The sequence below is a fragment of the Piliocolobus tephrosceles genome, chromosome 11 (genome assembly GCF_002776525.5).
Source record: "Piliocolobus tephrosceles isolate RC106 chromosome 11, ASM277652v3, whole genome shotgun sequence".
NCBI classification, from domain to species: domain Eukaryota; kingdom Metazoa; phylum Chordata; class Mammalia; order Primates; family Cercopithecidae; genus Piliocolobus; species Piliocolobus tephrosceles.
Genome location: NC_045444.1, coordinates 60,037,601 through 60,064,353, shown reverse-complemented (window position 1 = coordinate 60,064,353; position 26,753 = coordinate 60,037,601). Strand labels below are relative to the sequence as shown.

At 36.3% G+C, this 26,753-nt stretch overlaps 1 protein-coding gene across 3 annotated transcripts in view; it reads left to right on the top strand.

The window, feature by feature from the left end:
* OLA1 (Obg like ATPase 1) overlaps positions 1–26,388 on the top strand; it is a 171,904-nt gene extending 145,516 nt beyond the window's left edge. For 2 of the 3 annotated variants that reach the window (XM_023185949.2, XM_023185947.3), the window contains 4 exons: positions 19,454–19,594; positions 20,270–20,366; positions 22,428–22,550; positions 25,860–26,388. In XM_023185949.2, coding sequence (XP_023041717.1) covers positions 19,454–19,594; positions 20,270–20,366; positions 22,428–22,550; positions 25,860–25,961 — 463 coding nt within the window. In that variant the 3' untranslated portion in view covers positions 25,962–26,388. The remainder of the gene's footprint in view (positions 1–19,453; positions 19,595–20,269; positions 20,367–22,427; positions 22,551–25,859) is intronic. The other variant, XM_023185950.2, reaches the window with a different exon arrangement.
* Positions 26,389–26,753: the final 365 nt, after the last annotated feature.

Below are 26,753 nucleotides of genomic sequence, written 5' to 3'. Positions count from 1 at the left end.
TTTTAAATTTTCTACAAATGAATAATATGAAGACCAATGGCCCAACTTTTAAAATGAGCAAGACTTGAACATATACTTTATAAAAGAAGATAAATGAATAAACATGGAAAGGTACTCAGCATCTTTAAGCCATCATGGAAAGGCAGATTATAACCATAATTGAATATGGTTATGTTCAATTTAATATTTCATACTTAATAGAATGGCTAAAATAAAACTAACACCACCAAGTGTGGATAGGGAAGGGGAACAAAAGGAACTGTCATGCATTTCTGGTGGGACTATAAAGTGATACAACTGCTTTGGAAAATTGGGGTTTTCATTTAAGTTAAGCATATATCTACACTGTGATCCAGTAATTCCAACTTTCAGTATTTGCTCAAAAGAAATGGAAACATGTTCATATCTTAGACATGCATTTACTACACAAAGTAGCAGCCTTATTCATGATAGTTCAAAACTGGAAACAGCTCACGTGTCCATCAATAGGAAAATGGATAAGTTGTGGTCTATTTATGCTGTGGAAATCATACACCTCACCAAGAAAATAACACAGAGCAACTTGGAGAGAAGTTGAGGATTCATGGAAGGGAGCATAGGGGAACTTTTTGTGGAAATGTTCCATATCTTTGTTGGGGGGATAGTTACATGTGCATATAAAATTTTCAAAACTCGTTCAACAGAACATCTAAGATCTGTACATGTTAATTATTTGTTAATTCTACCTCAATAGAAAATATTTTTTCCTGGAGGTTGAGGCAGGAGGATCATTTGAAGCCAGGAGTTCAAGACCAGCATAGGTAGCACAGTAAGACTCTGTCTCTTAAAAAATTGATTTAAAAATTAGCTATGTGTGCTGGTGAATGCCTGTAATCCCAGCTACTCAGATGGCTGAGGGTGGGAGGATTGGTAAGCCCAGGAATTGGAGGCTGCAGTGAACCATGATTGCGCCACTGCACTCCAGCCTGGGCAACAGAGTAAGACCTTGTTTCCAAAAAAAAAGTTATTAATGTCTCCTTGTTTCCTACTAGGTGTATATAAATATACATACGAAATACCTAGAGAGGTCAATCAACTGCTGACTTGGTCATCTCTGTGAAGACAAGGACAATGTCTGTCTTACTTATTCCTACCAACCCATTACCCAGCTAGCACAGTGTCTGACACATAGTAAATATTTAACAAATACTTCTTATGTGAATAAATATTCTCAATTTACCATGAATGTTTTTCCCATGTATTTTCATTGCTCTGTGATGTATTATTATTTTGATGTACTACATTTTATTGATTCAGGTTCCCCAGTGTTTCTTATTTGGTTATTTACTTTTTTTTTCTGAGATGGAGTCTCGCTCTGTCACCCAGGCTGGAGTGCAGTGGCCGCGATCTCGGCTCACTGCAAGCTCTGCCTCCCAGGTTCATGCCATTCTCCTGCCTTGGCCTCCCAAGTAGCTGGGACTACAGGCACCCGCCACGACACCCAACTAATGTTTTGTATTTTTAGTAGAAATGGGGTTTCACCATGTTAGCCAGGATGGTCTTGATCTCCTGACCTCGTGATCCGCCCGCCTTAGCCTCCCAGAGTGCTAGGGGTTATTTACTTTTTAAAAAGATAAAATACATTAAACACTCATGCAGCCATTCAAGAAAATACACTTGTCTTAACCTCAGCCAACACTGGGTTGTTATTATTGTTTTAATCTTTACCAATTTGATAGACAAATAGTGATATATTGTTTTCATTTTATTTCTGTGATTACAATGGAAAGATAAGGTACATTTAATAACTGTTAGACTAATTATTAGAAGATGGAAACCTATTCTGTGTCTCCACTGAGAACAAAATTTAAAATGGACTTAAGTCAATTACATAGCATTTGATTTCTCATTTATGATTATTATTTTGATACTAAGAGCAGAAATCTTAAAGTATGAGAAACCACTCAAGAATATTTAATTATTATATGTCATTAATAAAATTATTTTTGGCAATTTATTTTCAAGTGAATTAATTTATATGTAAACAGTAGGTAAACATAAAGGCAATGTGTCTGGGTGATGGAAAGAACTTTGCAATGGGGATAGCAGCAAAGGAATAAATGTTTCATCAGTTTTTGTCTTTCCTAATATGGCGAGAATGGAGTATATGAAACAGCTTTTCATACACAGGGCCAAGTAACAAATGGTTCCTTCGCTGGCTACTTAGAGTGGTATTGATTTAGAAAATATAACAAAGTCAGCCGGGCCCTGTGGCTTACACCTGTAACCCCAGCACTTTAGGAGGCCTAGGCAGATGGATCATAAGGTCAAGAGATCGAGATCATCCTGGCCAACATGGTGAAATCCCCCTCTCTACTAAAAATATAAAAATTAGCTGGGCGTGTTGGTGCGCACCTGTATCCCAGCTACTCGGGAGGCTAAGGCAGGAGAATCGCTTGAACCCAGGAGGCGGAGGTCGCAGTGAGCAAAGATCACACCACTGCACTCCAGCCTGGCGACAGAGCAAGACTCCGTCTCAAAAAAAAAAAAAAAGAAAAAGAAAATGTAACAAAGTCAAATATGCTTCCTACTGGTTTACCTCAAATCTATTTCTTGTGTGATATTTGCAACACTACATAGTTTTCTTTTTTTTTTTTTTTTTTTTGCCCTTCTTAGAAATTGCAGTATTATCACTCAGCAGTGACTTTTAATGAATAGCAAAACTTGCCATTTGTCTATACAACGGACAGAAAAATTTAAGGAGGAAAAGAGAAAAAAATGCCTTTGAAGTGATTAGTGCTTAGACCTGCCTTCTCAGGTGAAACTGATTAGTAGCCACATCACAGGTAAATACAACACAATTCTGTTTAGGAAAATGTGATCTGAACATTGCGGAAGCCATTCTTCACTTTATAAATAATAGCCAGTACATGTTGAGCACTTACCTTGTATCAGACACCATGCTAAGCGTTTTACGTGTACGTCCTCATTTAATCTTCGTCATAACCCTCTGAAGTAGCTACTATTATTACCTCCATTTATAGGTGAGAAAACTGAGACTTTAGAAAGTTCCATGGCATGGCCAGTATCCCCCCAGTCTGGCCCAGTGTTCTATAACCATATTCCATACTACCTCCTTTGCAAACAGGTTGCTTGTGGGAGTCCTTTACTTATAGAATTTCTTTAATGAAAATAAATTAACTTTTGTATTTTCTTTACAAAAATTCTTTTTGTAAAACTGTAAGCTATGAAGTCAACTTCAAATTTTGGTGGATATGATTTTACTCACACATTTCCCAATCCTTCCTTTTCTCATGTCAGAATATTCCATTAAGCCAGTTGGCACTTTTTATAAGACTGTAAACACCACATTATGTTAAAATAAACATTTCTTTAAGAGAGAATAAGTCTTTCAGAAGCAGCTGAAAGTTTTGCCACAGGTTGCATGCATACCGCTGGTAGGGAAAAGTATATAGAGTAAATGTTTTTTCCAAAATGTTTTATTTCTCATCTAACGTGCTTCCACTGAAAGTATGTCAGTAGGAATTGTTTCACGTGCCTATTTGTAACTAAACTATTGAAACTTTGTAACTATTAAAGCTTGAATAAGAGCCACCACTCCTTTTTTAGTGCTTCTTGTTTCTCCCCTGCGCTCAAATTCCTTTTCTCTAAAGATCCAGAAACAGTGACTTTCCCTTTTTTACAAAGACTATTTGCCTTGGCTTTGTATCCTTCAGTGTCTACTCCTTTATGAAACTACATATACCCCACATGATAAATAGTGAGACGATTTGGATAAATGGGATCATGGAATGGACTCTTTTATTAGAATAAGGAAGTACCCTCCAGAGGATGAATTAAGAACAACTTCAGAAAGAAGGATCCACTTGGGAAAGGATGTCTGTGCAAGTGGGTTCCATCATACATATCCACATTTATCTTTCGCTTGCAAATGTCTTACTTTCTTTTCTTTTTTTCTTTTCTTTCTTTTTTTTTTTTTTTTTTTCTGAGACAGAGTCTCACTCTGTCGCCCAGGCTGGAGTGCAATGGTGTGATCTCGGCTCTCTGCAATCTCCACCACCCAGGTTCTCATGCCTCAGCCTCCCAAGTAGCTGGGATTATAGGCTGGTCTCAGACTCCTGGCCCCAAGTGATCCATCCACCTCGGCCTGCCAAAGTGCTAGGATTGCAAGCATGAGCCACTGCACCCAGCCAGGAGTTTCGTGCTTTCTTACTGGCCCCACAGAATCCCAGCTCTGTTACGAACAAAAACCTTTCCTTTCTGTTTTTCTTATTCCAACTGAATTTAACCTAAAAAAAAGTTTTATGTATGTAACTGAAAAGACTGTTAAATATATTGCTTTCCTTTCCCATCCCCTACACTTCTTTTTCAAATTTGCACCCTCAGATCTAGCATAATGCTTATTAATACACATAGTTGCTTAAATGTATTTTTCCAGTCATTGTGCTTGAATTCTTTCCCTTCCAGTTACCTCCCTATCTATAAATATTCAGTTAGTCAAGACTTCTCAGAAATAAATACCTGATTTTTATTTTTTTTAATTAATTTTATTTATTTTGAGTTTTGCTCTTTTGCCCAGGCTGGAGTTTCGCTCAAACCTCCACTTTCCAGTTTCAACCAATTCTCCTGCCTCAGCCTTCCAAGTAGCTGGGATTACAGGTACTCGCCACCACGCCCAGCTAATTTTTGTATTTTTAGTAGAGACGGGGTTTCCCCATGGTGGCCAGGCTGGTCTTGAACTCCTGACCTCATAATACGCCCGCCTTAGCTTCCCAAAGTGCTGGGATTACAGGCGTGAGCTACCGCGCCCAGCCAAGACCTGAATTTTAAAAAGAGCTCCCATTCTTCACTCACAGGCAATATAACAGTATTTTTAACTCTATGGTAACTATTGAGAATGACCCACTCACTGACAGCAGACAGTTAAAATTGGGGGCTACTGTGTGCAGGCCTCCTACATTCGAGGGATTTTAATCCTAACATCCACCCGTGAGGGTAGGTATTATTTTTGTTGCATGTGATTAAACTGAGGCTGGGGAGGCTTAAATGGCTTCCCCAGGATCTTATAGCTAGTATGTAATTGAACTGTAATTTAAATTGATACTCACCTTACTCCAAAATCTCTGCTTTTTCTGTTGGCCCATACTATTTCCAAAGGAAGGTCAGACATCATATGATCATAATGTGGGTAATATTAGCATTTCTGTTTTTTAATCTTTAGATTAGTTCTCAGTTTAGTTTTGGGGTTTTATTTTTTAGATATAATTCACATACACAAAATTCTCTCTTTTCAAGCACACAATTCAGTGGTTTTTAGTATATCCACATTGTTGTGTCGCTATCACTAATTCCAGAACATTTCCATCACCCCAAAAAAGAAACCCATCCCCATTAACAGGCATTTCCCATTGCCTCTCCAACCTAATCCCTGGTAACCACTAACCTACTTTCAGTCTCTTTGGATTTGCCTGTTGAGGCTATTTCACATAAATTGAATCATACAATATGTGACCTTTTGTGTCTAGCATAGTGTTTTCAATGTTCACCCATGTTGTAGTGTGTATCAGCATCTCATTTCTTTTTATTGCTGAATAATACTCTGTTGTATGGATATACTACTTATTGTCTGTCTCCTTAATTATAGTCATCCTAGTAGATGTGAAGTGGTATCTCCTTGTGGTTTTGATTTACATTCTTGTAATGTCTAATGAGGAACATCTTTTTATTATGTTTATTGCTATATAATATTGTTATTATATATTCTCTAGGGAGACCTGTCTATTCAAATTATTTACCTATTTTTACACTTAATTTCTGTCTTTTTATTGTTGAGCTATAAGAATTCTTTATATATTCTGGATAGTGGACCTCTGTCATATGTATGATTTCCAAATATTTTATCCCTTTCTGTGGCCTGTCTTTTCATTTTCTTGATAGTATCTTTTGTTACATAAACTTTTTACTTTTTAACTCTTACATTTAGATCTTTGGTCCATTTTAATTTTTGTATGTGGATATCCAGTTGTCTAAGCACCATTTGTTGATTCTTCTTTACCCGTTAAATTGTTTTGGTACCTTGTCAAAAATCAATTAACCATAAATAGACTTTACAACAAACAACCCATCCAATTAAAAACATGAGCAGAGGACTTGAGTAGACATTTCTCCAAAGAAGATATACAAGTGACCAACGAGCATGAAAAGATGCACATCAGTAGTCATGAGAGAAATGCAAATCAAAACCACAATGAGACATCATCCCATACCCATCAGGAAGCCACTGTCAAAAACAAAACAAAACAAAAAAACAGGAAATAACAAGTGCTAGTAAAGATGTGGGGAAATTAGAACCCTTGTGCAGTGCAGTACTGGTAGGAATGTAAAATGTGATGTAGCCACTACGGAAAACAGTTTGATGGGTCCTCAAAAAGCTAAACATAGAATTACTGTGTGATCCAGCAAACCCACTTCTGGGTAAATATCCTAAAGAATTGAAAGCAGGGTCTTGAAGAGATATTTGCACACCCATGTTCAGTACATCATTATTTACAACAGCTAGAGATAGAAGCAACCCAAATATCCATCAATAAGTGAATGGATAAAGAAAATGTAGTATAGACATACAAACAGTAGAATATTTTTCAGCCTTAAAATTGAGGAAATCCTGTCACATGCTAAAACATGGATGAACCTTGAGGATGTTATGGTAACTGAAATAAGCCAGTCACAAAAAGACAAATACTACATGATTCCACTTATGTGCAGTTTCTAAAGTAGTCAAACTCATAAAAACAGAAGTAGAATAGTGGTTGCCAGGGGAACAGGAAGGTGTTACTCAATGGCTATAGAGTTTTAGATATGCAAGATGAAAAAGTTCTGGAGAGCCGTTGCACAACAATGTAAATATAGTTAACACTGTTGAACTGTATACTTAGTAAATTTACAAGTGTTAAAATAGTAAATGTTACGTTGTTTGTTCTTTACCACAATTTTTTAAAAAATCAGTTGACCATAAGTATATGGATCTACTTCTGGACTCCAAATTCTCTTCCACGGATCTTTACGTCTAGCCACGTGCCAGTGCTGCCAAGTCTTAAGTACTATATTTATGTAGTAAGTTTTAAAAGAGGGAAGGGTAAACCCTGCAACTTTGTCCTTTTTCAGGATTGTTTTGGTTCTTGCATTTTCATATGAATTTTAGGATTGACTTCTCAATTTCTGGGGGAAAAAAGCTGGGATTTTGATAAGAATTGCATTGAATCTGTAGATCTGTTTGAGGAATATTGCCATGTTAATATTAAGCCTTTCAGTTTACTCGCATGGATATCTTTCCATTTACTTTTAGCTCTCTAATCTCTTTCAGTGATGCTTTATAGTTTTCCATGTAAAAGTCTTAGACTTCTTTTGTTAAATATATTTCTGTCTCAGTTTAGTTTGTGTCATTTATAGACCCTTCATCAGTTTCAGCCAGTCTCAGACTCTACTGACGTTTTTGTCTTCTTTATGGTAGTGTTTCTTCCTTATATACCAGTGGGCCACACATGCTGGGATGCAGGCCCTCTCTATTCTCAGCATCCTCTCCTCATCTCTCCCAGTATATCAGAGGGAGTCTTTTGACTTTCTCCATCCTCATAAATAGTTTGGATATGCAAGTTCCATCTCTGATCACATTCTAAGAAAATGATATGTAGTGGTAGTTAAATCAAGATTTGTGGCTCTCCCTATAAACTTACATTTTGATTATAAACTACATCAGCCTATTGTTGTTGTCCTCTTTGAACAAAAATGGAAAAGAGAGATAGTTTATCCTGGGGCCTTATGGCCAGATGTAATTTTATCTTGTATATAGGAACGTAATATAGGGTTGGGAAATTTTCTTGCAGCTAACTGAGTTTCATAGTCTTTAGATACAAATATTGGCTTCGTATCTCATGACAACTATAATTACAGAATGTTTCTATGTGTGATGTTTACAACCAGAATATAAAATTACAAAGAATAGATACAGATTAAAAAATAGTGACTTTCAGACATCCGAGTACAAAGTGTTGTAAGAGTTAAATGCATATTCCTTGCTTTTAGAGATCGTAAATTTAGTTGTTTTATGGTAGTGGTGGTGGTGTTTGGTTGGTTGGTGGGTAGGGTTTTTTTTTTTTTTTTTTTTTTGAGAAGAGGTCTTCTTCTGTCACCCAGGCTGTAGTGCAGTGCAGTAGTGCAATCATGGGTCACTGCAGCCTCTCCTGGGCTCAAGTGACCCTCCCACCTCAACCTCCTGGGTGACTGTGCTATAGGTGCGCACCATCGTGCCTGGCTAATTTTTATTTTATTTTATTTTATTTTATTTTATTTTATTTTATTTTATTTTATTTTTTATTTGTAGAGATGGGGTCTCGCTATGTTGCTCAGGCTATTCTCAAATTCCTGGGCGCAAGCCATCTTCCCACCAAATTCCCAAAGTGCTGGGATTACAGGCATGAGCCGTTGCACCAGCCAATTTAGCTTTTTTTGGAAAGCCTGGATTCATAGGTTGTTCACAAACTGTATTTTGAGAAACACTGCTTTAAAGTTTCAAAAATGTAACCTGCTGGAGGCCACTTAGTCTGAACACAAGTCTTAGTAACCTTGAAGCAGAGTCAGAAGCCTGAAATTCGGGAATGATCTAAAAGGTTGAAGTGCTGCTTGTTTTGTGCATTCACAGAGAACCTTGAGATGGTTAGCAGCCTGATGGCTAAGACTTGAATTGTAGTCTGCCAAGCCACAGATAGAATTTGCAGTGAAAATAACCCCACTGTACTCTGATTTTTTTATATATAGCCTTATAGCAATCAGATATGACTCCCACAGATCCTGTTGTGATTTTTCACTTCACAGTTCCAGCTAAAAAACAAGCATACTAATTTCTAAACTAAACAAGCATATTAATTTCTAAAGGTTGACCCTGGCAGAAGATAAGTAGATAAGGTATGTAAGAATAATATGTGCTTCTGAATGTTCTTTTTGAGACAGAGTCTAACTCTGTCACCAAGGCTGGAGTGCAGTGGTGCGATCACAGCTCACCACAACCTTGAACTCCTGGGCTCAGGTGATCCTCCCATCTCAGCTTCCCAAGTAGCTGGGACTACAGGCGCATGCCACCACACCTAATTTTTGTATTTTTTTGTATAGAGACGGGGTTTCACCATGTTGCCCAGGCTGGTCTCAAACTTTTGGCCTCAAATGATCTGCCTGCATTGGCCTCCCAAAGTGCTGGGATTACAGGCGTGAGCCACCACCCAGACACCCGGCCCTAAATGTTCTTTTACCTAGTCTTTTGTAGATTAAGTTTCAAATTCATTCATCCATATTCACTGATCCACCCAACATTTATTGAGCATCTGCTTATGCCAAGCACTATTCTAGGTGCTGGAGATACACTGCAGCGTAGAAAATATTCAAAAAGTTCCTTGGTTCAATAACTGGTCAAGTGGGTCCACTAATGCCAGGTGGAAGACAGTTAACATTAAGTACATAACGTAATAAGTGCCCTGAATAAAAATAAGTCAATGTAAGGGAATAGAGATTGACAGAAAATGGGAAGGAAGAGGCTTTTTTTTTTTTTTTTTTTTGGAGACAGAGTCTCACTGTCTCCCAGTCTGGAGTGCAGTGGCATGATCTTGGCTCACTGCAACCTCCGCCTCCCAGGTTCAAGTGATTCTCCTGCCTCAGCCTCCAAGCAGCTGGGACTACAGGCCCCTGCCACCATGCCTGGCTCATAGTAGAGACGGTGTTTCACCATGTTAACCAGGCTGGTCTCAAATTCCTGACCTCAGGTGATCCACCCACCTTGGCCTCCCAAAGTGCTGGGATTACAGGCACGAGCCACCGCACCCGGCCATTATTTTTTAAAAGATGTTGAAAAGTAAAATTTAAGCAGAAATCTGAATGAAGTACCTGAAGATTTCAGCACTTGTACTTGTTTAATTTCTGGCATATGCCATAAAGTTACAGAATTTTCCATCTGAAAGAGATAATTTAAACAGTGAACTTTAGAGTCGTTAAAAACAACAGCTAAAACAGATGATGACAGATAAAATCTTCAGATAAAATCTTATGCAGAAGCCTATCATATAAAAATGTAGCATTTCTGATTGAAATGCAAGAGTGGAAAATCCAAAACCTCACTGTCCCTTCTTCCCTTGTTCTTCCTACCCTTTCTCTTCCTTCCACCTTGGGAAATCCAGAACTCGGAAGAGGCTGAAAACTACTTATCTAGATCGGTTTGCAGATAAGTATATTAAAGCTAAGAGATGTCAAGTAACCACCTGGAGTCACTCAGCTAGGTATTAGCTGAAACTCTTTCCCCCTCATTGTCTATTTAGAAAATATTTGAGCATCCACTATGTGCCAGGCATTGTGCTAGGAGGTTTCTATGGATATAATGGGGAGTAAAGCCACAGTCCCTGACCTCAAGAAATTTTTTTCTATAGTGTGAAGATATAAACAGAAAACTCTATGCAATATTATAGTATACAGTGGAATGTGGTGATAGCTGTGGCCCACATGGGAGCTCAGGGAAGGCTCTAGAGGAGATTCTTACCTTAAAGAACAAATTAGAGTTAGACCAGTTAAGAGGAGCTACAGTCATATACTTACATGACGATAACCCTAAAATGTCATCATTATCAGTATCGGGATTCCTTCAGCTACAAATATTATAATCCCAGTACCTAAGACTCAAGGTAGTTTGTCTCCTCGGTTGGTTAATTAAATGTTCGTATGATTTCAAGAACAAGGGTTTTCCCATCTTTCCCCACTTCTCTTCTTACGGTCACAAAATGACCGCTAGAGTGCCAAGGATGAAATCCAAAATAGTCTCCACCAGAGAGGCTCTTCTTTTCTCTCTTTAAGAGGCAGAGGAGCCTTTTGGAGCTTTTTCCTGAAGTCCCTTAGCAGATCTTCCCGCAAACTCCATTGGCTCTTTTGATTAGAACTCGTTCACATGCCCCCTCAAACCGTTTGCCAGCTGGAGAATGGGGAACTATGATTGACTCGAACTAATTAGAATTTACCCTAATATTTTCTTTCCACCTGTTTATTCATTGCAAAGAACTTTTTTTAAGTGGAGGCTTTTTGCTAAACATTCAAATTTGCTTTGTAGGTTGCCTGCTTGTTGTAACACTCATTTCAATTTTGGGGTAGTCTTCCAGTTATCGCTAGAATCAGAAAGCGCGTTAATCCTCAAAACAGAAAGTCTGAAATCCAATTTTTTTATGCTGCAAAAGAAATGGCCATTTCTTTAGAATTTATTTTCTTACACATACACAGACACATGCTGCCTTATTATAGTGACTAAAATGAGTGGGGTTTTTTAGCCAGTAGTTCTGTGAGGTTCTCATAGGGAACAATTTGTGGTAATATATCTTTCACTTGATGTAAATTTAGATTTCACAGTCCTCTGTCCTGGAATCACTTCTTATATTCTCAATCTCGACTCCAAAGCTAACTTACTACAGATATTTTTCCAGGTATTGAGGCTTATTAGGATAAGAAATGCATAATTATGTCTTTTTTTTTTTTTTTTTTTTTTTTGAGACAAGGTCTCGCCCTGTCACAAAGGCTGGAGTGCAGTAGCATGATCTCAACTCACTGCAACCTTCTCCTCCTGAGATGAAGCGATCCTCCCACCTCAGCCTTCTGAGTAGCTGGGACTACAGGCACGGGCCACCACGCCTGGATAATTTTTGTATTTTTTGTAGGAACGTCATTTCACCATGTTGCCCAGGCTGGTCTCGAACTCAAGAGCTCAAGTAATCCCCTCACTTCGGTTTCCCAAAGTCCTGGGATTACAGGCATGAGCCACTGCACCCAGCCAATAATTACGTCTTACAAAGTAAGACACTGTTGACCATAATAATGTGAATCTGAGACTTCTTTGACATTGTAGAGGCTTCAGAGCAAACATTTTCCTTATACTTCCTGAAATTCTGGTGACATTTCCTTTTCTGGTTTTGAACCTGGGAAATAGAAGCAGGAATTTTCCTATCATTCTCACTGTTCTCTGCTATCAGCAGTATAGGTAGTCATTATCTGCCTCTAGTTTATCAGTTGGTCTGCATAGTTATCTCAGACATTTTCGTGCTTTCAGTTCGTGTGCATTTATTTTCAAAGTCCTTTAGTTCAGTGCTTCTGAAGGTTTAACATGCATGTGAATCACCCAGGGAGCTTGTTAAAGTGCAGATTCTGATCTGAGGTGGGGTTTGAGATTCTGCATTTCTTTTTATTCTTTTTTCTTTTCTTTTTTATGGGGTCTCACTCATTTGGCCAAGCAGGATCATAGCTCACTGTAGCCTCCGACTCCTGGGCTCAAGGGATCCTCCTGCCTCAGCCTCCTAAGTAGCTAGTACTACATATGCGAACCACCATGACCAGCTGAGATTCCTGCGTTTCTATCACACACTCAAATGATAACAATCAAAGTTGCAATTATTTTATTCTGTACAACTCCATAAAGTCAGACAAGAACACTGAAACTTGAAGTCTCTTACATGTATGGAAGATGGAGCTTTATTTACTTACTTATTTATTTATTTATTTATTTTTGAGACAGGGTCTCACTCTGTCATCCAGGCTGGAGTATGATTGTGCTCTTATAGCTCACTGTAGCCTTGAACTCCTGGGCTCAAGCAGTCCTCCTGCCTCAGCCTCTCAAAGTGGTGGGATTACAGGCACGAGCCACCAAGCCTGGCCTTAGCTCTCTTTTAGAAGAGGGATTACACTTTCAAACATTAGTCAGTTAAACTAGAATTTACTTTCTTGGTATTTCTTCTTTCTCCTTCTTGTTTTCATCACAGACTTCCTTAATAACCTCCATTCAGAAAATGTTTATAAGCAGAAATAAAAGTAAAGATGTATTGAATTTTAATAATTTTATTCAAAGAATTTTGAAGAGTTGAGAATTTTGGAATTTTGACTTTGAAAGAATATTATTTATGACATATTTTAGTTTGTATATTGTTTGTGGTATTGATTTTAGTGCGGGTTATAAACCTGCTATAACAGGTTTACAGGTTAATACTGTAAACTGACATTAATTTATAGTAATCATATTTGGAAAGTCGTAAAGAGGACTCTGATATCTTGAAATCATGCTTTGGGACTCTGAGCAGTTGTAATAGAAATGAGTGTAAACCTTCAAGGGAAAAAAGTAGAAATGACGTCAGTGTTTAACAGAACCCCCGGGTTAATGGTACATCCACACCACAGACAACATGAGGGGAGCTAGCTTAGTAAAAGCCAAGTCCTTAATGACTGAATGATGCTAAATTACTTAATGAACCAGTCCTGGAGCCTCTTTTGTGTAAGTTGTATCATTTTGTGTATATTGAGATGTGGTTCTTGCCACCAGTTTTATTCAATTAGAGAAGCAAGATATCACTGTTGATTTATTTTTAAAGTGAAGATGTGAGTTCAAACAGGTAATTATATAAGGTGTTTGTAAAGGTCTAATAATACCATATGTACATTTAAAAAAATATTTTAAGTATACTTTGATATAAAAAAATCAGATTTGAGAACGTCCTAATATATATCAACAAAGATGCTATAAATGGTAATATAACTTGATTTTGTTGTTGGAATGACCCATCTTTAAAGGATTTTCACAAATTGTCATCAGAAGTTGAGCGGCTAGACGTAGTTGAAAGGTTAGAAAGGCCTAAGGTGGGGAAAATAATATGATAAGTTTCTTATTAACGTATGCTAGAGAAAACTATTTCAGGGTTGTGTTTTAAGTTGCAAGAATTTGGTTTTGGATTTTATGCAAAATATCAAATAGCACTATTGGGATTTCTCTGTTCCCTTTATAATGCGTGTGAAAATAATATGTCTGTATACCATATGTTTGAGTCAAAGTGTAAAATCTATTTTTTACTAGGGGGGTGTGGTCAAAAAAAAGTTTGAAAGCTATTGTATTGGAATATTATAGAATGGACATTTAACTGTAGTATGAAGTGCCTCCTGTTAAGATGGTGAACTGGGCCAATACAGGAAGCTTCCTTCCTTCTTGTTCCTAATATGTAGAAACACCAGATACAATAACCAGAAAAAATTGGTATTGATGATGGTGTGGTAATTTTAGAATATACAATAGGGGCCGAGCATGGTGGCTCACGCCTGCAATCTCAGCACTGCTCACGCCTGCAATTCCAGCACTTTGGGAGGCCGAGGTGGGTGTATCACCTGAGGTCAAGAGATCGAGACCATCTTGACCAACATGGTGAAATCCCATCTCTACTAAAAACACAAAAATTGTCTGGGCGTGGTGGTGGGCGCCTGTAATCCCAGCTACTTGGGAGGCTAGGACAGGAGAATCACTAGAACCTGGGAGGCAGAGGTTGCAGTGAGCCAAGATCACGCCACTGTACTCCAGCCTAGCGACAGAGCGAGACTCCGTCTCAAAAAAAAAAAAAAAAAAAAAAAAAAGAATATACAATAGGACTTGAAAGCAAGAAAAGGACTCTCTAGGTGCTAAAAATAAGGAAACTCAGTAACAGTAAAGAATGAAGTTGACAGTGCATGGCCTTCAGAGAAAACTGAGCTAATACAGCAGCTCCCCCTTATCTGCAGTTTTGCTTTCTGTCATGTTAGTTCCCACTGTCAACCAGTCTGAAAATACTAAGTGGGCAAAAATAAACAATTTCTAAGAGTTAAATTACACACTGTTCTGAGTAGTTTGATGAAATCCTGAACCACCATCCCCAAATGTGAATTGTACCTTTGTCTAGCATATCCACACTGTGGGTGCAACCTGCCCCGTTAGTCACTTAGTAGCCAGCCGTCTTGGTTATCCAGACTGTCAAGGTATCATGGTGCTCGTGTTCAAGTATCCCTTAATTTACTCAATAGTGGCCCCAAAGGCATTATTAAGTGTATGATGCTGGCAATTTGGATATGCCAAAGAGAAGCCATAAAGTGCTTCCTTTAAGTGAAAAGGTGGAGAGTTTTCAGCTTCAGGAAAAAACATAATCTATATAGGGTTTGGTACTGTCTGAGGGTTTAGGCATCCACTGAAGATCTTGAAACATATCCCCACTGGAAAAATGGGGACTACTGTATGTGGTTTAGAGGCTTTAGTGTCCACATAGGAATAAGAGTCAAGGAACAGTTTCCAGGCTTTAGATAACTGGAGTGAGGCCCACTCATAAAGCCCAGAAGAAGCTGTCATTTCCATTACCAGATACTAGAAAAAATACCCCTCACTGCTTCCAAACAAGGGAGGAAAAACTGTTATTCTCAGGAAATTAGAAACTGAGACTGCACTGTAAGAAGCATTACCCATAACCTAGTGCAGAAACACTAAGCCTAAAAACATGAATAAAACTTCCCTGGATCCCAGGACCCTCCATAGATCTCTCCCTAGAAGAAGTAACCACAAGACTACCCCACAGATACATCTCGATCCTGGGGACCACCAGACTCCCTTGGAACATAACTGCAGCTGCCAAAATGACCACACATACACAAATACAGCACACAGGCAGGAACCAACTGTCCTGAAAGATTGTTAGCAGATGACAAATGGGGAAAGGGGGATTTGAGAGGGGAGTTATACTCAAGAAACTGTAAGTCAAAGCAGTCTGAAAAGAACTTGCAAATTAATGTTGAAAGGGACAAAGAACTTATTAAACAAGTGTAAAATATTACCCAGTTAAAGCAAGTGGATTTGGAAGAAACAAATAGAATGTTTAGTAATAAAATTCATATCTGGGAAAAGAAATATAAACAATGTAAACTAACCCTGGGAAAATCAAAGTTTGGGATCTGGAAATTTAAGACTGGCCAAGAAAGTCAGATTATGAGGCTAAAAGTAAATTTGAGACATGATCTTCTGGAAATTTGATATTAATACTAATGGTCTCATTCTGCTGAAGAATCTATAGACCGGTGGTCCCCGACCTTGTTGGCACCAGGGACTGGTTTCATGGAAGACAGTTTTTCCATGGGTGGGTGATGGGGGGTGGTTACGGGATGAAACTGTTCCACCTCAGATCATCAGGCATTAGATTCTCGTAAGGAGCACACAACCTAGATCCCTCACATGTGCAATTCACAATAGGGTTTGGGCTCCTATGAGAATCTAACGCTGTCGCTGATCTGACAGGAGGCGGGGCTCAAGTGGTAATGCTCGGTCCCCATTCACCTCCTGCTGTGCAGCCTGATTCCTAAGAGGCCACAGACTGGTACCAGTCCACAGTCCAAGGGTTGAGGACTCCTGCTGTAGACTACAACCTGCCAGTGTATCTCAAAGTATCATCCTTTTTGTCTTAAAACTGGTTGTCCCTTCTTTGTCCCCTTGCTGTGGAATCACTACTGGGGAGAAAAATACAACTAATGGCATTTCCACTTTCCATTTGTTACTCCTAAGACTTTGAGGAAATCAAATGTGGCTTTTGCTGCTTATGGGGAAGGATGGATCCCTTTGCAGTAACCTGTTCAGTCAGATTTGCAAAATGAAGTCTATGTAAGGCTTTACAGTTTAACTCTTTAGGAGTCTACTGTCTTTACTGTTCCTTGTCCTGCTACCTGCCATATAATTTGATATTCTTTGACAATATCATCATTATTATTTTGATCACTAGCAATTGGATGACTTTCTTTAGACATTTGCTAACATTTGTACATAGAGATTATTATTCAGGCACTTCGACAGAATGGCTTGGAATTTTTTTTTTAGTAGTGGTACTGAGCTCAACTTTAATTTTCTATATCCCTCATGTGCCAATAGCACACATTTTTGAGATGACTAGCTATAGTTTGGGGTCTGGTTTGTAGCCAGAGAATAGACATTTTTCTGCAAAAGGTAACTGGTCCCCATGGGGTTCAGACTTGTGATCTTGGCCTCATTATCACACTTTTGTTACCATCAGACCTAATAGATATACCACATATATTTCAGTCTATAATCTTGAAATCAAACAATATTGTTAATTGCCCTAGGTTTATTTCATAGATGTAATTAAAAATCACTTTGGGACATTTCCCACTTTTGTTTGATAGTAAAAGTCACAAAAGTAAAGCAGACAGCCAAAGAACCTCACTCACTTTTCATCTTCCCTGTGTTTTCTATGACAGTGAAAGTCACAAAAGTGAAGCTGGCAGGCAAAGAGCCTAACTCACTTTACGGGAGAGTGCTACGGTACCTTTTTCTTTTAGTGAGGCTATAGCAGGTCTGATGTCAGTCACTTTAGAGACCTTTAGACCTCAGTGCTCATTTACTGCTAAAATGTACCAGCTCTGCTTCTGCATTATGAAGATCATCTGTCAACACTTTGAGATATTCTCCTTTGTTATTAAGCTTGTGATGCTCTACACTGTCAGGTTTTTTGCCAATTATAGTTAAGGTACAATAGTGTATTCACCAGATCAAAGTCTCACATTGGCGGTAGAGGAATGATTTGTAAGTCTTTATTCATTTGAATTGTACAATAGAACACCTGAGGAATGCAAATAATCCCTCTGAGAACTCTGCAGGAAAGGCTGCTAAAATGACAGGGTAGGACTATTGTTATTCTGAATTGATGTGTTAGCTAAAGTAATTATTTCTTATCTTGTTGTTTCATAACAGTTCTAGTTTTATTAGTTCTGTTGACCATATTTATGAAATAAAGTGTGTATGATATTTTTATATTATCCTTTTACATGGGCTTGTTTTATTTCACTTTCATTGAATCTGTTTGGTATGTGATCTGCTTTTTAAAAATTACATATTTGATTTTAACTTGTATAATATAAAAGTATGTTACTAAACCATTGATGATAACATTTGAATATAGACTTTTGTTGGAATAGTGTAAGTCTGTGAAGTAACTTAGAATACCATAATATTATCAGAGACAGAAGAACCAATTTCAATCCCCCCTCCTTTTTTTAACCTGTCCTTCATAATTTTGGATAAGAAAACATCTAGTTTGAATTTTATTTTAAATAAAGGCAACGTACTTTTTTTCAAAATAAATTGTAGGGCTTGGTCCATTTTTTAGGATATGAACAAAAGAAAAAATACTATTATGAAGATTCAAAACCACAAATAACATATTAAATAAGTAGTTGCCTTTGTATAACAAACATATACAAACTCTTGTGTGATTGTTTTTCATTCCTTTTTCCCATCCTAAATCCTGCTCAATGGGCCATAGTCTTAATTTTCTAAGAACTCTGCTCCCCTGCCATAGATGGATTTGTGATTTACTTCTTGTTTTTCTTTTCCCCTAAAGTGGCATTTACATTAATTACTTAAAGGACTTCTGCCACCGCATTTTGCCATAATAACTATTAAAACCTTCGTCTAAATATAGCAGGCTAGTAGAATTATGTAAGACTATAGCATATTTTTATAAACATTTTAATGGAATGTATAGTCTTACACTAAACTCAGTTCCAAATTCATAGGAATGTATGCTATGATTATCTGAGAAGGAAAATTAATAATAGTAACTACTGTTAATTTTTTACTATTTGCAGGCTTTTCTAGGTTCCTTACAATATAATATGTACTATTATTATCTCTGTTTTTACAAGTGAGGAAGCTGAGGCTTAAAAACGTTCAGTAACCTGCCCAGTAATAAAAAGCTAGGAAAGTGTGAGACTCTGAACCTAATTAATATATTCCCTACACTTATTTCATTTATGTTCTAATTACTACTTTGCCAAATACTCCATGCTTTGGAAGGAAAAAAAAATGACTCAATAATGTCTTTTCGGGTAACCACTAGGATCAGTTTCCTAACTGATCTGGCTTTCCAAATCCTTTGTGATTAAAGGAAGTTCTTTCCTCTGCAGTTCTATTATTCTTGTTCTCACAAAAGTCAGGTTCATAAGAGCTGCGTACGTGATCAACTATATTTGTAAATCTGTATTTCTGCACGTGCTTGTTTTGGCTAGCAAAAATCTTCCTCAAAACCAGTGACCACTGTGAGTTCTGTTAGTCCATGAAGGAACTAAACCAGGCATATAGATATCTGGGCAGAACAAATTATTTATTTGTGAAGGGCTCTTCAGAATTAGCTGGTATTTTTAGGTATGATCCCTGTACAAACAGAACTTTATGTCTCCTCTTTTTAAAAATTTACTTTGTAAAGTAAGGAAAACAAAAAATTATAAAATGGAAGTTTTATTCAAGGGTACAGGTGTTAATGCTGAACAATTTTAGTGTAACTAAAAAAAGTTTTTAAATATTTGTATAATAGTTCCCATAGATAATGTGCTAAAGTAAAAGTAGGTTACAGTAAAATATGATGGCGTATACCTGAAGCAGTTGCTGCCTGTTAATGCCTTGACCTTGGAAAGCTATACACAAAAAGATGGCATCATAAAACCGTGCAATTCTTATGAATATGTATGTGCTACTTGATAATAATGAATGTGGTACAGTCATGCATGCACTACAAGATAATGTTGTGCCCTTTTTTGTCTACAGGTTGATAAAAATTAAAGAGTGGGTGGACAAGTATGACCCAGGTGCCTTGGTCATTCCTTTTAGTGGGGCCTTGGAACTCAAGTTGCAAGAATTGAGTGCTGAGGAGAGACAGAAGTATCTGGAAGCGAACATGACACAAAGGTTAATTAGCATTCATTTTCCCTACACTTTATTATCAACTATTTCCTTGCAGTAATTTAATTGCTTGCGCTGATAGAATAATAAATGACAGAGTAATTACCATTATAAAGAGGGAATCTTCTCCTTTCTTTACCATGAGACAGAGTGAAAAGATTTATTTTAAATTAAGTTTTTAACTGTCATCTGTCATCTCCGTACAGTGTTTTAATTATAACATAGGTATTAGTTATGTATATTTTTGAGAAGGAATGATCGCCAAAACTCTTTCGTCATGTTCAGTGGGGGAGGGGAAAGGGTGAATCGTTGCCGTGATTTTTTCTGAGTAACAGTAATATATTGTTTAAATATCAGATTTCAATAAAATAATTTTGCTTTTGTGACCCTGGTCCTGGAAATAATTAATTTTGGATGAAAATTGTCATAATTTTTCTTTTTTTAAATAATAGACAATTCAAAATAATATCTTCAGGCTAAGACAATTAAAATCAATTTTAGAAGAGAGGTTTTTCAAAATAGTTACTTACTTTCTGACCCCTTCAAGTGTATTATGTAAGATGAGTGGTCATTTACTAATATCTTTAACATTTTCTGCTTGAAATGAGTAATTTTAGCTCTATACCAATTTCTGGCACAATCAACTTATGTGTTGGGTGAATTTGTTTCATTTGATTTCAGTGCTTTGCCAAAGATCATTAAGGCTGGGTTTGCAGCACTCCAACTAGAATACTTTTTCACTGCAGGCCCAGATGAAGTGCGTGCATGGACCATCAGGGTAAGATTCATACTTATTCATCAGCTATATCCAGTTCCACACTATTGAATTCAGATTGATATCACTGACTTTGAAGTTTGTCATGGTGGCGGTTAGCTAGTCATTACAGATGAGGTTTTTGTCCAGGATAACTTTAATTATTTGTGAGCTGCTGAACAGTGAAAGTGGAGCGGCATTGATTGAGGCAGGTAACAATTGATTCTGCCTATTACATAGTCTGAATTTCTTCATCCTGTAGAATCTGTCTACCCTCCTCCTGTGGTCAGAGATAAGACGCACCAGTATTGTGCTTGCTTAATCTGTGTGACTGGGTTTGTCTGCAGTGAAATTGATGTTGCTTTTCATTTTGTATTCACTAAGTTTGTTTGGGTTGCGGGTGGTTCTTTCCTCCTTTGCTTTGCTCGGATTACATTTTCAGCAATAAAAGCAATATGACATCATTATGCTCTTCATAGATACACAGTTGGGCTCAAAAAGCTAAACTCAATGTGTAATAATTCATGCCTTTTTAAATTCATAGAAGTAATGTTTATTTTTAGTGTTATATGTTCAGTCTTACTTCTTTAAAAATGTGATATGTATTTTAAAAATTGATGTATACTGAATACGACCAGAGAGAATGACTAATTTATTCCCAGAGGACAATAGAAACTGAACTGTAATGGTTTGCTTTTAAATTTAAATATATTGTAACATAGTAGTTACTATTGAAAAATATTTTGAAATGTATGTAATCCTAAATAGTATGTTACAGAATATAAAAATAATACCAGAACTTTTAGAAATAGTGTCTTATTCAGTCTTTTATTATGCTTTTTAAATATATGCTACACGATAAATTTTAGTGGTGCTCTGATTCCTGTTTTCAGTGACTACTGTAATTTATTGTTACATGTATTTTGATTTAATATGGATAGAAACATGGAGGCAGTTCAACATAATGTTAAATGCCTTGTGTGAATGTGAGATTTGCTTTTCTTTTATCTCCTCTCCCCTTTGTAAAAAAATGTTTGATTGACTTCTAACCAAGGTCCTTTTATATAGATTTAAAAAATAATGTCAAAGCAAATCCAAGTTGGTAAACAAATTGCCAGGATTTATTTTTACTATATATTTTAAAGATGTATTTTAAAGCTTTAAAACTTTCTAACTTAAGTATGTGGAGGTAGCAAAGACAGCATGTTCTGGGCTTGAAAACGTAAAAGCTGGTTTATCTTAAGACTGATTGTAAGTATCCATGATTTAATGTGCTAAGATATTTAGTCAGGTAAGCATCAGTGAGTAGCCATATTAACCCAATACATCTTTCATTGTAAAAACTGTGCTTTCTAGTGTCAGACTCCTTATCACTTTAACATGCTTTATTAAGCAGCCTTTAAGTCACCGTTATTTCTCAAATTTCTTTCGATGGTTATGTGTGTGTGGAATATATATCCTTGTAATATAACATATGGGGTAATTATAAGACATTTCTCTTCCTATATCAACTTGAATTTCCTTCATGATGGTTAGAGGCAGGGAGTATTATGCAAAATGTTCAAAGATTTTATTATCGAAATTTTTTGAGAGTTTCACAATTATTTGCTAAATGTAGATTTCCAACATGATTTGTTGGAAATGCCTTTAAAATGCCCCTTTGTATATTGATTTTTATATGTTCTTTAGATGAGCTGAAATTTTGAGAGCTTTTTATCTTTTTAAAACCTTTGATAATTCAGCTTGAAAGTTACTTAAAAATCTATTTTTTTCCACTGTGAAGAATAGAAAATCGAAATGAAACCTACACCAAAACCAGACCACTGCTTCTAAATCAATAAAACAGTGGATGACTGTTAGGAAAAACAAAGCTACGCTTCTTTAATATCTACTGATCTATCTGTGCTAAATCTGCTACATAGATACTACCCAGTGTTGAAAATGTACTAATTGTATACCTGACATCTTAACAGATATTCAACTAAGTTCTAGTTGAGCCCAACTGCTGATCAGAGAAAAGAAACTCTGTGCTTACAATCAATCATCTTAAATGCAATTAGTTTTCTCTGGTCTTTCTTTTCAAAGAAAGGGACTAAGGCTCCTCAGGCTGCAGGAAAGATTCACACAGATTTTGAAAAGGGATTCATTATGGCTGAAGTAATGAAATACGAAGATTTTAAAGAGGAAGGTTCTGAAAATGCAGTCAAGGTAAAGAATTATTTTTATTTTTGTATTTCACAGTGTTTCCATTGATGTGGTTATTCATGATAAAAATGAATGATAATTATCTTTTAAACTGAGTGTAGTCTAAAATAATGTAATAAGATGATCAGTGTTAGTGTTACTATCAACTGACTTAAGAGCTATAGATGTTTACATACTTTTAGATCATTTTAAAAATGTGTGAATTGTCAGTACTTTTGCGGAGTTTTTTCTATAATTGAAAAAAAAATAGATTTAAGTAATTGTAAATAATTTCAAAGAATTTGTTCACTCATGGCCATTGAAAAATTATACTTATTATATTTGAATATCTGAAGTATAATATATATGCTTATGATTACTTCAAGAATAGAAATAGAAACTTAGTTAAGTAAAAGCTGTTCTTTCTAAAACTTCATGGTTTTACTTGTTTGTTGTCTAAAGATACTTGGGGATTTGATTTGCTTTCTCAACACTAGAGGGCAGGTCCAAAATTGTGCTTTATTTTAGCTAATAAGGATAATTTGGTTTGCAGACACTAATAGTGAAGCAGTTTTATACATGAGTAGTAGATGATTTTTTAAATGTAAATTCTGTTGCAAAATTAATTTTGTTTGATTTATTAGATGTTACTTAGAGAAATCTAGCAATTTCTAATATAGATAGATTAGCTGATTAAACTGACGTTGTAGGACAGTTCTTTAATTTAATATTTGAAGACTACCATAGAAAATGTTATAGAATTTAAAGAAGATTCTGTTTACTATTTCATAAGTTGAAAGGAATACAAAAAAGTTTATTTCAGGTTTAGTTTATTTTCATTGGTATCATTGGAAAGGTCATACTGAACGGCAGGACTTTAATAGAACTGTTGGAACACCAGGAAGAGGAGGGGAAATTCTTGGTATACTTGGTTCAATGTTGAATGAGAACCATTTTGTTTTTTTAAAAGACTGGAAGGAGTAACAGTTTACAAGTAAACACGGTTGTTAATTTTTCAGTGGCGGCATCTGTATAGATATAGGTAGGTATGCAAATCCTGAGATGGAACTTTGTCAGGAATACTAATTAGACTTGAACAAAAATCTCAGATTATTTGTCAACATGCTACATCATGTTGGCATATCTGTTTTTCATAAGGAAGATAAAAATGAGGATGTTTTCTATTACTAGAATTCAGAGATCAGATGCTTGTTTTTTTATACTCTTGAAATGGTAAGCCTATTTACCAATTCTTAGTAGATCTATGTAAGTATTTCCTTTAACAATTGAGAGGAACTTTATAATATCCAATAAATAGTGTTTCCTGCTTATAAGACTATTTACCACTAACTGGCAGTTTTTATACTATAAATTAGAAAGGGTTGACTCTGACGTTTTCACCTAGGATATAATATTTTACGTTGTTTTAACCTCCAAAACTAATATTTCAAAATTTGAAGTCCAAGTAAAATGAAGCATTTATGAATTGCGCTATGCTCCTTTATTCAATAAATGTTTACTTTCAGATTATCAAGTAGGTTTTAGATTTGAGGGCAAGATTGTGTATATGTGTATGTATGTATATATATTTCTAACACCAGTGCAGCATAACTAATTTAATGCCAGTGCTGTGAACTATATACTGAATAGCTCTGTGTGGGCTTTGTAGTCTACAGGGATATCACATTATTAGCAATCATATCTGCTTAGGCAAAGCTGGCTTCTACAGATGGCTGCTTTCAAGTGCAAATGAACTGGTTAGACGTGTCTTGTTTAATACATACTCAAGATTCACAAATGGGTATTGATTTTTTTTTTCAACCAGTGTTTCTGATAGCAGTGGAAATGGATTAAATGGTCTCTAGAGAATTTAAAGGAACACTGTCACTTTTAATTAATAGTAAACTCGAGTGGTAACAAAGTACATAAAGTTACATTAATATATCATGTCAATATGTACTTGATTGATATTGTCTATATAGTTTTATAACAGTGGGCCATAGATTCTAGAAATAAGTAGCTCATGGCCTTCAATACATTGCATATCTTTATAAAAATATGAATATATGTGTTTATATATGTGTGTATATGTGTGTGTGTGTGTGTGTGTGTACATATGCATTTTAGAATGGTAGGGTACATTGGCTTTTTAGAAATAAGTTTTATATATTCTTCATATATTTATATTCTTTTAAAATCAGGACAGTTTTATACGTGGTCTAGATAATTGAAAATATGCTTACTAGGGCTCTGCAATCTGGTTTGTTGATTTTACCCTCAGATGTATGATCTTTATTAGTGTTTTTGTTACAGATTAGTATAATTTCACTTGGCTTTGAACATTCTTATCAATATCTGCAAAGAGAAGCACTAATCCTGTTGGGCAAAGGTTTCTTCTCAATACATTCTAACAGAAGGGAAATACTTTTGAGAATTTCCTCCAAAAGATCCTCAAGTCCTTATTGTTGAGGAGTCGATGGTGGGGTCATGTGGGACCATGTCAGCTGTGTGCAGTGTTAAGTGTGGGTGCTGCAGAGCCTGTTGTACTTAGGGTGAAGTCAAGTTCATGCCATGGACTAAACCTGGTTTTCTGGAACTGCTGCTTGCTTCTATTAAAATTACCAGCAGATTGCATGTCTGGATCCGCATACCAGCAGGTGGAATCAGTTGCTTTGCCGACTAATTTACAAGTGGAAGAAATATCTGTCTTTGCAACTGCAACCTGTTAGAGTCTCCTTGTAACTAGGGCCATTAGTCAGGAAACCATATGATGAATTCTAGTACATACTTCTATGTATAGACATTTTCAAGACTAAATTTTAAAAACTACAAGGAAACAGTTCAGAATCTTACACAATAACTGATCATAATTTTCCTTATACCAACTATATTTTTGGCATCACCAGTCTCACCAAAGGATTTCTTTAAGCAAATAAAGCAGCTTTTAACTAGTTATATAGTCTTTTTCTTTCTGCCTGGTTTGATCTGTTTTGTTACAGTGACTTGCTGGATGTTTGCAGACACATCAGAAATGTACCATAAACAGCATGTAATGAAACTTAATGATATTGGTATAATTACATTTATGTACCAACAGTTTAGTGGAGAATACATTATGATTATGTATATATGGAAAATCTAGTTCTGCCCAAATCAAGAATACTTTGCTTCTCTCCAAGTCTAGTTTTGAACTTGTATGCCTTCCTATATTTCATTTTTTCTTTTTTTATATCACCCAAGTAGTATGATACTTTTTATATCTGCTGCCACCATTTACCCTGTGTATTTAGTTGTAAAATAACAACCCATTTCCTCTATATTTTCTGTTTGCAGGCTGCTGGAAAGTACAGACAACAAGGCAGAAATTATATTGTTGAAGATGGAGATATTATCTTCTTCAAATTTAACACACCTCAACAACCGAAGAAGAAATAAAATTTAGTTATTGCTCAGATAAACATACAACTTCCAAAAGGCATCTGAGTTTTTTAAAATTAAAGTTTCTGAAAACCGATGGGACAAATAAAAGTTGGGGAGATGGGAATCTTCAACAAATAAATTATTTTTATTTGTTTTAAATTTAAAATACTGTGTACCCCCCACACACACACCCCAATGAAATGCAAGTTCACTAAATGTGAACAGCTTTGCTTTTCACGTGATTAAGACCCTACTCCAAATTGTAGAAGCTTTTCAGGAACCATATTACTCTCATGATACTTCATTAATCTCCATCCTGTATGCCAAGCCTGACACATTTGACAGTGAGGACAATGTGGCTTGCTCCTTTTTGAATCTACAGATAATGCATGTTTTACAGTACTCCAGATGTCTACACTCAATAAAACATTTGACAAAACCAGCCTTGGTGTGTTTGGGGATGTCTGTATTGACTGACTGTGGTGTGCTGAATGTGATACGGCACCTGGTGGTTGCTGATTACGGAATTTTAAGGCGTATGTATGACACAGTAACTGGCAGTGTGGGGCAGCTGCAATTGTGTCTTAAAAGTGAGTCTTTCATGGGAATCAGAAGAATAGTATACCAGGGATTTGTCTCAACAAAGTTAATTAATTTATAGATCAACATTTATTGAAAGATGATAGCAATGATATTATGAGGGATATGAAATAGGTGAATCTGACCACAAAGAAGAAAATTCTGTTTCAAAAATTAAAGAATTTTGTTTGTTATTGTTGTTCTGACCACATTGAAAAGAGGTTCACT